Here is a 13355-nt window from a genome sequence, read left to right as displayed (position 1 = left end):
CTCCTCCCAGCTGTTCGCATGCAGCAACATCTAGTCCGCTTCAGCAAAGCTCACACTTCCCTGAATAGCAGGCAAATGTCACTTTCACCTTCTCAACATAGCAATTTATCGTTTATTCTTCGAAAAGTCGATAATTTCTAAAGGTTATCAAGTTCTGATGTCGGTCGATTTTTATGGAGGGACACTTTGGCATGTTAGATTATTACACAAACACAAGTGTTCTGCTGTGTAATTCTATAGCATTTCGATTGGGATCACAATATATTTGGGGTAAGTGTTTCTTTATTTATTTACAGTATATGCTACTGTAGGGGTAATAGGTTTAATCAGTTAAGTGTTAATTAATGTCACAATGGCCTATTTGATCTTGGCGTATGGACACATTCATCGTTAGGTATAATAAGTCAAAATATAGAAAATATATAGGCTATTTTCTTAAAATTCAATCGAATGTTGGGCTGACAGCAAAATGGTCTTACACAAAAAAATGGCATATGGGCACTGTTTGGCTTATTCCCAACACTCCAGCGATGTCAAGGCTACATATTTGCTTTTAATCGTTCATTGTTTTGCTATTATAATACCATGTTGTGGGTCTATTTGCTTACTTGCTACCTATTGTCAATGTGCTAAAACGAAATACATATAGAAATAAAACTAGGTTTAATAAATGAAATAAAATCAGCCTGTATTGTGTATGTAGCCTGTATTTGATTCAGTGATTATGTTTTTGTCAGTTAAGATAAGCACATATATAGGCCTATCAGGCCATACACTATCTTTTCAAGTCTTCCGACAACAAATCATTTGATTAAAAGTGGAATTAAATAAAGCTTGGCTGTGTGTAAGCTACAGGCTACAGTATAATACATTTCACAAACATGGCATAGGCCTACTGAGATGCATTTCTGAAATTCTTTAAGTACTTTTTTTTTTATCAACTTGGAGTGTGTGTGTGTGTGTGTGTGTGTGTGTGTGTGTGTGTGTGTGTGTGTGTGTGTGTGTGTGTGTGTGTGTGTGTGTGTGTGTGTGTGTGTGTGTGTGTGTGTGTGTGTGTGTGTGTGTGTGTGTGTGTGTGTGTGTGTGTGTGTGTGTGTGTGTGTGTGTGTGTGTGTGTGTGTGTGTGTGTGTGTTGTCTTGGAGTAAATGGCCCGTGGGAAGACAATGCATGTTGCCATGGGTGCTGTAACTTGGGAGCAGCCTAGTAGAACAAGTGAAAATCACAAGGCACATTGAGTTTCGATTTCTTTCGTGAATTTGCCCGGCCATATCTGAAACTTGTGGAGGTTTTACTAAAACCTACACAAGTTAAGGAAAATACAAATTAGGCTAGGCCTATCTTGAACATAATAACCGTTTTATATTATGTTCAAGATAGGCCTGTTCCAGGGACCCTCATTCAAGATTTGTGTTCTTAGAATCATGTTTAGAAAATATTCCAAATTTTGCACTTTAAAAAAAATATTGTTTTGAAATACTGGCATTTCAAATAGCCAATGTATTTAGTTTAAAGGGCGAGGGGCTCGCTTCTTTTGGGCTTGTTTTCATAGACCTGGTTGCTTGTGTCTCTCGCAAAACCTGGCAACACTAATACTATGGCTAGTTGACTTGCCAAAGTGAAAACATGGCTCTGTGGCTCTGTGTCCAGGTGGAATCTCAATTATCTTCTTTTGAGAGCATCTCTAACTCTAGAGGCGGCAGCCTCCACGGGAATAGCGGGAACCTAATGCGCAGCTGCTCCGGAGACCTGGAGGCTAATCTGAATTAATATTTGTGCCTGCACTGTCGCTCTTGTGCGTGTACGCGTGCATGTGTGTTTGTCTGACATGTCCGTCGTTTTTTTATTTATTGATATAGGATATAGGCTGAATATACAGGAGGACCAATGAATGGAAATAAGCCATAGCTTTTGGGGGTTATCCTTTTAGCATCCTTTTCTATAAATCTGTACCACTGTGCTTTTTTTCGCAAACTGTTAATAAAGTATTCAATCAATGAATCAATCCATCAAAAATCTATCCAAAGTATGTTGTAACTGTAACCTCTACATGCCTTCCGATAGGTCATAGGGGGCATATAATTATGAAAAACAAACAAGTCTCCCTCAACAATAACAAGACAAGAGAGGTAGATCACTCTGTATAGATTATTAGCCTATCTTCAATCGATCCAGAACAGACCCAAATAAAATAGTTCATAGGCTACGTTTATTTATAAATAATGCCATATTCCATTATCTCAGGTCCACATAGCCCAGAACTTTAACTAGGTTGATAAATAGTTTTTGCATGATCATTCGATTCCAGTGGAATTTAAAATGAGTAGACTACAATTGTGTTGCCTAATGTGCGTCTTTTAAACCCATGCACCTTTGCCACAGTTTCTTTTTGAAAGGGGTTACTAAGGAGACATGACGCGCTGTGGACAGACTGGTGCACAGCCTCCCTTTAGTGCGACGCAAGGTCTAATATGTCGACAGTTTTGTGTAGTCTAACAACTTGGTGGATTTATGGAAATCTGTGTATTCAACCCAATCAGCCGGTATTGTCTTTGATATCCTACATCGCCTATATGATCCAGGCAAGTCTACAATTGTCTCCACAGCTTGAGATGTTACGATGAAACATACTAGCTGAATCTAGGCCTATATCATGTAAAAAAAAAAAAGAAGAAGAAAAAAAAAAGAAAGCTTTTCGGTCTAATTTGTTCACACATTTTCTTGGAAAGATAAAAAAATGCTTAAATCGCTAGCATTAGCCTACTATTCATATATAAATACTTTTTCTGCAATTGTGAACAAGAGCCAAGTCAGAGAATATATAATAGGCCTAGCCGTTTCAGCTTAACAGTCAATTTGTTTCCCAATGTGCACATCTGACAATAATTTAAGCCTAATTAGTATCCACTCCTAAACTGCGAGTTTTTACAAAGCAAAAAGAAAGAGTGTTTGTTACTGTTAGTTTAGGTAATGTGACGTCCATGTTTAATTTCGATGGTCAACTTGCTCTTGCGTACAGAACAAATTGGATCTGGTGATAAACAGGAATATAGGCCTACTCTGTGGTTTATAAAAGCTCAGGTAGGCCTACTGTACCTACATATTTATTACGTAGCTGCAGCTCGGCAAATTGAAATAATTCGGATATTTGGGTTTTACTGTCAGCTAACTAGGCTTTTAGGGAGGAGAGAATTGGTACCATGTTTAGTCAGAGGGGCAAAAAGAGGAAGGAATATTGTCGATTGGGGCCACATGGCACACACACACGCTTCCCTCTAGGGGTGAGATGGTGATGCCAGGCAGGTTGGGACATGCCCAGCTCCCCTGACACTGTTTAACACTAGTAGCCTACTGATCATCACACCTGGATAGAACGGAGCCTGCAGCAGCGCGTGTGTAGTGTAGCCGACAATATGTGGACAAATCAAATTCATGCATCTGGGTGTGTGTGTGTGCCTTATATTCTAAAGTGTTGATTTTACATGAACATCAACAGATTAATTGCATTCGCTTTCGTTCTATACCGTAAATAGCGTCAGCGTTCACTGTCAACGTCATGTATTTTGGTTTGCTCTTATCTAACGAGTTTCTGCACCTGTTCAACACATAGGCTATTCAAGTTTACTAAAAAGTTGTCTGTCTGTCTGTGTATTGTACTGCATGTGTGTATACTGTAGGCCTAGTAATATGTGCATGTGCATCTAGGCCTACAGTAGGCTATATGTACACATGCACTCCACCTGTTCAACTAGTTTACTAAGGTTTTTGCGTGTGTTTGTGTGTCTACAGAGTGATCTACCCCTCACCAGACTACCCACCCTCTAAAATGTCTCAATCCACCACTACTGATGAAGGAGGCCACTTTGAGCATCTGTGGAGTTCTCTGTGAGTGAAGGATAATGCATGCACATGCCACCAACACCTACACACCAATATCATATTGGGAAAAATATATAATTGTGATTCAGACACTATTATGATTCAATTTGCTTACATTTTGTTTACCATACATTTACAGTAGACTATAACTACCACATTAGATACTGTCATACTTTTGCAGAAAATAGCAGATCTAGAAGCTTGCAACGCGTTGTGTACTCGTGTTGCGATGCTCGATCGGCTTGATTGTAGATCGGCTCAGTTTGACAAAAATAAAGGCAACCTAATGTTCAGTCAGTGTGTTGGATTACTCAGCGGATTACCTATCTAAAGAGAATTTCAAGGCTCTGCAAGTTGATTTGCATACAGCACTGAAATTAATGGAAACCAATGGCTTCTAGGAAAGTTAAGAAAATCTCAAATTGAAATCAAGACAGTGAGCTAACATGCAAAAACATAAGTCCTTTTAGTATACATATAGTGATGAAATAAATATTGTACTTGCTTCATGGACCAAATCGTACTAGAATAGACATTGTTCTGCAATCCATTTTAGACCTCCTCCTGTCTTTTATGCAATTAATTGCAGCCTTTACGATTTGGCAATTGTAGTAGTTAATATTGTGATTTTTATTTTATTTTGTGGATGAATTGTTCAGCCCTACCCCTGATCCATTTGATGTAGAGCCGTACTGTATTTTTACTCACAGATATTTCTTCCAGCACTCAAAAGTGAAAATAGCAAAAGTAAAACATAATGCTTTTTCTACCAATACTAATACTAATAACACTAATAATAGAATAGACAAATGGATTTTAGGCAACACATATACATCACTGGTGTTGTCTCTGTCTCTAGGGAACCGGACAGCACGTACTATGAGCTTCCCCCAGGAACCCAAACAGGCAATCGCCCAGTGCCTTCCACTAGCACCCCAGGGAGCCACTGCAACGCCACAGAGGTCTGCATGGATGTCTACCACATGAGGGACATGAACGATAATGTCATGGTAGGAACATAAAGGGAACTCAGTTTAGATCCATTTTTGTCTTGTTTGTTTGAACGTGACTTGAATGTGACGTGTCAAGTTTTCAGTGGGCATTTATGTTGGATAACCAACCAGACAGCTATCACATCAGGTACGTGAATGACAATATGATGGTAGGAACATGAGCGGGAAGACGGTTTGTAGTGTTTTGGTCTCATTCAGATTCTGTTCTGCTTGTTTCCTTCGTTTTTTTGCCTCATATTTGAAGTTATTCAGGTTATCTGCAACACGGTACATTATTAGGTACATTGATTGAATCAATAGTTTAGGTACATTAATTGATTACTTGATAATATCTCTCTGGTTGTGTTCAGTTTAGTTGGTTTAATTTAGGTCTGGTCATGCCATGTGTTTGAAATTGAGGATTTGGCTCATTTTGGATACCTCATGAGGACTTAATGTCAACATGATGGAAAAAAAAGCTTGAGTTGTCACTAGGTGTCCTTCGTTTTTTTTGTGGTTCTTAGTTGTGTTTGAATAGATCGAATAACCACAACATGTATCAATATTTAAATGAGTTTAGTGGGTTCAGTTATGTATCATAAACATATATTTTATGTGCTATTTGCAACTTTAATGTGAATGCTTCACTTTGTTGCATAGTATATATATATAATATATATATATAAGGAATCAAAACATTTTGACTGCTGGCTGAACAATTTCACGATTTATTTTGGGATAAGGTCAATGCTTTATTCAATATTCCACATGTGGTTTCCACTGTTGTTTTCCCTCCAGAGTTGAGGAGATTCCCTCCTACAGCATACAGTTTGTTTCCCTCTCCTCAGCAGCATTTTCCCTCCCTCTCTCTGGCTAAGTTCTGCTGAGTGGCCTGCTGGGACTTAAAGGGGAGGGGATGCACAAAACATGCACAAAACCTCATTAAACACCAGGCTAGAGCTGCTCTGACTAGAGCCATCTGTAGAGGAATACGAATGTGTGTGTGTGTGTGTGTGTGTGTGTGTGTGTGTGTGTGTGTGTGTGTGTGTGTGTGTGTGTGTGTGTGTGTGTGTGTGTGTGTGTGTGTGTGTGTGTGTGTGTGTGTGTGTGTGTGTGTGTGCGCGTGCGCGTGTCCACACATGCATACAGTATTTGACAGCCATCTTTTAAAAAATGTTGACCTTTACAAAATGGCTTTTAACAAAGTGCCTTGTGGGCCATTATGAGTAATTTAAAGAACTAGACAGGCCGGCCTACTCGGGAACGATGCAAGTTGGAAACGATGAAAATAGGGAATACATCCCCCACCCTGTTATGCAATACCCGTTGTCAGAGAACCCATCGTAACCGTCTGTCTGTCTGTGTCCCTTTTATCTCCATATATGGAGATCTCTATAGCTGTCTGTCTGTCTTTGTCCCTTTTATGCCCATATATGGAGATCCCTGATGTTATCAGTAAATGGACATATTTGGGCATGCCCATATATGGGCATATCGGGGGGATTGGTTCTGGAAAGTCCTTGGACCTGGTGCAGTGGTAAATGTCTGTGGAGAATGTCTGAAGAGTGTAAACTGATTGTGGAAAGTAGACTGACTGAAGTAATAAAATGGCAGGTGTGGGGAACTTGCCAAATCAAGCTTAGGCTGGGGTTGCCATGGCAATCAATTGGTTCATTTGGGCCTCTGCCAGAGCCTCCCTGTGTGCCGAATTTAAAGTCGGCCAGTCGTTGAGATACGTAGATTACAGTAGATGTACATGCGCACAGACATTCCTTGCATTTATTGTAAGATTTGCTGCAGCCATAGAGGCTATTCATTTCTGTCTGATGGTTGGTTAGAAATCTCCAAGCAAAAATTGGATTTTATCATCCAGCTTTTGGAAGTGCTGACCCAAATTTCATGTGACAATTTCTTATCGATTAGTTTTTGGCATTTCTGCTTCATTTTGACAGACAGTGAGCCACTGAGGCACCCCTTCATGTGTCATTTTATTCAAAAATGTTACATGTCGTCAAACATTTCATATGAGTCCAGGAGTTTCCTGCAGCGTGCTTGCCTCAGTGCGTCTTCTCTGACACGGTTGCTCTGTTACCTTGTGTCTTCCACCAAGAAATCCATTGAGAAAAAGTAATTAACCCCCAAACATACCTAGGCTGCCTCCCCCTAAAATATAGGATATTGGTAGAATCTGATCTATCAGAGGGCAAGCCCGGGCCTGCCTGGCAGAGTTAATGAATAGTCATAAAAGCAAGGAAGGGGCGTGGCCAAGATTTGTTGTTAGCTGCAAGGGTAGTTGAGTGAGGCGAGTGGAATAGGTGGAGGCGAAGAGAGTGAAGAATTTGTATCTTTTAATTTGATCTCTCCATCATTTTCTGTTCTATGGAATGGTGTACTTGGAGTCTATCAGAGTCTTGCCGTCATGGTTTAGAATGGTGACCGTGTCTTGGCCATCAACTCATAAGGTTCCTGACCATCTATCTGTTTACGTTTTAAGAGTGCTGGGTTAAAGGGTGATCTTAGCATCTTTCACCTGTCCCACCTTGCCAAGATGTTGTGCGTTAGCGAGCCCATACAGCACTGTGGCACAGTAAGTAGATATGACAATATTTGACTTTTTCACCTTTCAGCAGAGTTTCCTGTAAATCTGTGACTTTATTTATCATGTTAATCTAGTGCCTTGTTTGAGTGCTTGTGATATTATGTTAATATATTTTATGGGACTATTCTTCTATACATTTTCTATTGATATGATTACAATAAGAGTCTTTGCATGACATAGTTATTATATTCATTGGTGAACTTGGCTTTGGCTCAACATGACTGACCCCAGTTTTTCCATGGAATTGGAATCTGCAAAAAAGTAGAAAGTGTTTTTGCTCATTACCTCCTAGTCTGCTTGCTTGTATAACTTATGGATTGTTTGACAGTGATGTGATGTGACATCTGACAGTACCATCTCAAAACAAAAATATTTCCTTCTTGAATATTTATCATGTGGGTGAAAACTAAAGTGACTCCGCTTTGAAAGGATGTTATTTTTTTAGTTGTTATTCAGCGTATGTTTTTCATATGAGATTTGCAAATTAGTTCTAAAGAAGAGTAGCTATGCTATTTAAAGACTGAAATACTGAACTATTGAACCACTGACACATTTTAGGGTGCATCATTGTGGCTGCATTATATGGGCGATGTTAATTGGACCAGTAAATGAACACACTGTTTTTACCATACTTTTAATATTCCTTTTAAATTTGTCCTTGTAATTAATGAAAACATGATAGATATTCACTTATATGCAGGTGGCAATGGCATTGTGGATATCATATATTATAAAGTATGTATATTACATCATGTACTACTGTATATAATATATGATACATGAACTCATTCTCATTAGTATGTACTTAGAATGAATGGCAATTGGCAAAGCACTGAATTGCAGTTTGCCAAATATTTCCAACAGGGGGCAACCTTTATACACATCACTCCACAACTAATACCAGGCTAACATCCCCTGTCAATCAACTCAACCTCACTACTTAACAGAATATTTGGCGTAGCCTAGACATACGGCAAGTAGCATGGGATTGGATATTATTTATTTCTGGAGCATGGCATACATTGTTTTAATTGCAAAACTATTTAATGAGGCTGGATGTTTGTGCATATATACTGTGTAGTGTAGTGTATGTCATTCTGTCCACATTAACTGAGTACACTGTATCATTGTCAAATCACAACAAAAGGCAATGGAAATTCATATAATAGATCTTGAACCTAACCTGCAGTATGGTGCCGTTTGGTGGTCAAAGTTTAAAGGTCAAGAAGGTCAATTATTGATTAACACATTGCCATACATAACTTAACTATTTATCATAGAAGGTTGAGGCCGATTGGATTTGAAAGCCTGTCTCCAGCCTTACCTTAACAGCATTATGTTTCCTACATTATGTAAGATAATGATGTAATTACGTTGGAAGTTGGCATTTCACTGCCAACTGGTGACTGTGCGCACACCTCAAGTTTGCCCTTGTTATTCACTGTTATTGTCCCTTATTTCTTTCAACACAGCTGTCAGCTCAACAAGCCAGTGGGGTAGGTAGTGGAAATGTGTTAAAACAACCATGCTGTTTAAAATACGTGTATTAGCGTACAACAAACAAGAGTGAGCACAGGTCATTAGAGGGGCTGTGTTCTTCCCTTCTTTGGCTTGTTGTGTTTCAATCATCTTGACGACTGATTTGTTGTGGCTGGCTTATCTGGGTCGGTAAATGTTTGGAGCCCTCCGAGCTGGGCTTTGAGTGGCAGCTACGCATGATAGCTGCCCATAGGGGACATTAGATGGTGTTGGGGTGGGAAGCTTAGATGGTGTTGGGATGGGAAGCTTAAACACTTAACACACATTACACACACACACACACACCCACACACACACACACACACACACACACACACACACACACACACATAGTCACTCACACAGTGGCAGTAGAGGTTTTTGTTCTGTTTCGACTTGTTGCAAAGCAGGTCATGGTATTAAGACCCAGCACACCTGTGTGTGTGTGTGTGTGTGTGTGTGTGTGTGTGTGTGTGTGTGTGTGTGTGTGTGTGTGTGTGTGTGTGTGTGTGCGTGTGCGTGTGCGTGTGTTTGTGAAAACTATTTTCTGGGGTTGACACCAGCACCTGGGCTTACCTCGTCCCCGGAAAGCCCCTTTGACAATGGAGTAGGCATCATTGAATTCAAAGGCATCACACACTCAAGCTACAGAAGTGAATAGAGTATTTCTAAAGGAAGAGAATGACATCAAAGCATACATACAGTGTCAGCCATATTGATTCATGTTGATCCATATTTGGCATCAGGTCAAAACATATTTTCGTCTCAATAAACTGTATGGATATCTCACAGCGATGAACTAAACAGCAGTTGAATATGTTTCCGAAGACCTGTGAAGCTCTTGATATATATTATTGTACAACTTGGAAAGAAGTGATTATTGAGGTTTGTCATGCCTGGAAAATCAGTTATTCCACAGTTATTTTTAAGAGTTTGACATTAGTGTCACTTAATCATTGTCCAATACAAGTCCCTATATGACTTATTGCGGCATGTCCCTATGTCAGGGTCAGATGCAAACACGCACACGTGCACAGGGCCCCACATAACCTACAGAGTTTACATTAAAGCAGGGCATTGACCCATCAGTGTGCTTTCATGCTCCCTCCATCCTCAACTGAACCATTACGTACAAGCTGTTTCGCATGTCCTCAGGTTGCTTTTACTCCATTTTATGAATGTTTGCTCCTTTCTGGTATCTGAGTTACTGTTTTAAGTCTTAAGTTAAACCTGAGGCTTGAGGTACAGTATAGTATTATCTTTATAAATCACCACTGGCCAGGCCATGGTAATTTCTGTTGAAACTGGCCTCTTAATATGAACTCTGCATTAAATACTATAGAATGAAATAAAATGGAAAATAATTAAACGAATTAAAGGTACAGTGGATGGGATGATGTTCTTCTTTATTTCTCTTGTACTTGCCATGAGTGCTATATTATTTCTCACTGCAGTGGGTGGCAACAGTGACAGACAAGTTGTTGCTTCCCAAGACCGAGTCCAGGTCAGCTCTTCTGATTTAATGCTGTATTGATACACTGAGAAAGCTGAAGGCAGACCCTTTGTCCATATATAGAAAACCCACAATCTCTTCCTGCTGTGACCCTTGAACTCTCAACCATTTGTGCTTTTCCTTCCTAACATGCGCTCTCGCTCTCTCTCGCTCTCTCTCTCTCTCTCTCTCTCTCTCTCTCTCTCTCTCTCTCTCTCTCTCTCTCTCTCTCTCTCTCTCAAGGGCATGTCAGACTAGACAGTGTTTACCTAGCGCGGGCCATCACAAGGTGTTTAGGAGCGTGTGTGTACATGCACCCCGGCATTGCTGTCTATGTCCGGGCATGCCATAATTAGAACACCGTACCATTTTTTTTGGGTTCCCATCCCTCTCTCTTATTCTGTCAGTGTATCTTTACTCTTTCCCTACACCGGTCCTGACCTGGCTGTGAGTTTAGATGTGTCTATGTGTGTGTGTGTGTGTGTGTGTGTGTGTGTGTGTGTATGCAGTGTGTCCATTTAGGCACATCTCTATTGAACTGTAGTTAGACTATGGTCCCTCTTTCTCGCCTCTCTTTGCTGTGTTTTGGACGTTTCCGACTGAAGAGTTTGTGAATAAGGTGACAAGCACAGATCTTCTGGAGGATGTACTACGTGAAAAAGAAGGTAGAGAAACAGATTTTCTGTTCATTCTCTCTCTCTCTCTCTCTCTCTCTCTCTCTCTGCAGCTATATCAGCCTTGTGTTACCATCAGTGTCAGCCAGTGCACTCAATATTGGGCAATGGGCAGCTTAGAATTTTTTTTCAAATACATTTGTCTCAACGTATGTCCTATGGTCTCAAATCAACTGGTGTCAATGTTGGCTGATTGTTCATTTGGGCTTGTACAGTAAATTAAGTGCTGTTGATATAAATTGCTTGATGTTATAATCAGGGCAATGGATTCCTACTATACTGATGATGGTGGACATACCCTTCTATATTTTAAGTGTTTATGTAGATAATATTTAGACTTATTTATTGGATCGATATGTATGACAGCAAATGGGCTTGGACCCATGCGTGATCTTCGATTCAAAAAAGTGTGTGTGTGTGTGTGTGTGTGTGTGTGTGTGTGTGTGTGTGTGTGTGTGTGTGTGTGTGTGTGTGTGTGTGTGTGTGTGTGTGTGTGTGTGTGTGTGTGTGTGTGTGATAAGGTGGTGTATTGGTTTGGGAAATACTTGCACATGCGTTTTCATACATTCACGTCTACTGACAGGCAAGTTAAGGCCCTCCAGACTTTGCTAACATTGACAAGCGCATCACCACACACACGACAGCACTACACCCTACCCGTCTCTCTCTCTCTCTCTCTCTCTCTCTCTCTCTCTCTCTCTCTCTCTCTCTCTCAATTTTCAATTCAATTCAATTCAAATCAAATTTGTTATTGGCATTTGGCATTGCCATTGCCAAAGCAAAAGTGAACAAATCAATCAAATCAAAACAAAACAATGTATACAATTAAATATTAAACATAAATGGGAATAAATAAAAGTGTAAACAGAGCTGTGTTACATTGCAACTTAGAGGGTAGGACTATCTTACGAAACTATAAAAGTTGTGCATAGTTATACATCCATATAGGAAAGGTTAGTTTGGTATAAACTTTTGAAAGTTGACAGCAGTATTTCAATGTTTTGCATTCACTGGGTGGGTTTCTCTCTCTCTCTCTCTCTCTCTCTCTCTCTCTCTCAAATGGAGAAGGGAGCACAAGAGGGGAATGGCAGGCAATTAGGCAGAGCACAGATTATGCCAGTGTTTTACAACTCAGCCTGTAGCCTGAGGGGGCTATCAGGTTGAAATCACAGCTACCACCACACACACGCACGCACGCACGCACGCACGCACGCACGCACGCACGCGCGCGCGTAAGCCTGATTCACACTTTGTTGTGGCGACAAGGTCGCTCACTGACAAACACGCATGAGAATCAGTTTTCATCAGTATGCGACGCCGTCGTAAGACAGACTTTAAATTAGGCTTCTTTCAGTTGCATTACACACACTACCTACCTGCTAGCCTGCCCTGGACACACCGTCACACAGACTTATACACAGCAAACTGTGTGGGGGTAAAAAGTATACCAAAGTAGTTCCACACACACACACACACACACACACACACGCACACACACACACACACACACACACACACACACACACACACACACACACACACACACGCAATTACCACCAGTTCCACTCCCTGTGTAACCTGACCCCCTTCTAAGCGTCCAAGCCCCATCTCTGCAGCACCTTTACCTGTATCCTCCCTCCCCCTCTGTCTCTCTCTGTCTCTCTCTCTATCACTCTCTCCATCCCCACCAGTCCCAGTACAACTTGCTGAGCAGCAGCATGGAGAGCCTGGGGAGCCGCGCGGCATCCGCCAGCCCCTACAGCTCCGAGAACGCCTCGTCGTCAGCCGTGCCCACGCCCTCACCGTACTCCCAGCCCAACTCCACGTTCGAGGGTCTGTCACCGGCGCCGGCCATCCCCTCCAACACCGACTACCCAGGACCACACACCTTCCAGGTGTCCTTCCAGCAGTCCAGCACGGCCAAGTCCGCCACATGGACCGTAAGTACCGCCCCTGGCCTGGGGCCGCATGTGATTGTGTGTGTGTGTGTATGTGTGTGTGTGTGTGATGTGCACTTACTGAATGGTTGGATGTTTTGGGGGAAAGGGAGTCGGGAGTTGCCATTGTCTGTATGTATGTATTCTGTACTTCTCTCTTTCTCTTTCTGTCCCTCTCTTTCTCTCCCTATCTCTAACTTTGTCTCTCTCTGATGTACAAAGATGATCAAAGGCTTGCACGTGTATACAGTACACACACACACACA

General features: G+C 41.1%; 1 protein-coding gene across 3 annotated transcripts in view; it reads left to right on the top strand.

Annotated features, from left to right (window-relative positions):
• Window positions 1-10886: 10886 nt before the first annotated feature.
• tp73 (tumor protein p73) overlaps window positions 10887-13355 on the top strand; it is a gene marked incomplete at its 3' end in the record, with an annotated part of 29970 nt that continues 27501 nt past the window's right edge. The window contains exons 1-2 of one of the 3 annotated variants that reach the window (XM_084070458.1): window positions 10887-11143; window positions 12844-13092. In XM_084070458.1, coding sequence (XP_083926584.1) covers window positions 11123-11143; window positions 12844-13092 — 270 coding nt within the window. In that variant the 5' untranslated portion in view covers window positions 10887-11122. The remainder of the gene's footprint in view (window positions 11144-12843; window positions 13093-13355) is intronic. The other 2 variants (XM_084070457.1, XM_084070459.1) reach the window with 2 other exon arrangements.

Source organism: Gymnoscopelus microlampas, assembly GCF_963454915.1.
Source record: "Gymnoscopelus microlampas genome assembly, chromosome: 10".
In the NCBI taxonomy this organism is placed as follows: domain Eukaryota; kingdom Metazoa; phylum Chordata; class Actinopteri; order Myctophiformes; family Myctophidae; genus Gymnoscopelus; species Gymnoscopelus microlampas.
Note: the sequence above shows the minus strand (reverse complement) of the source record. Positions and strands in the feature narration are given on the sequence as shown.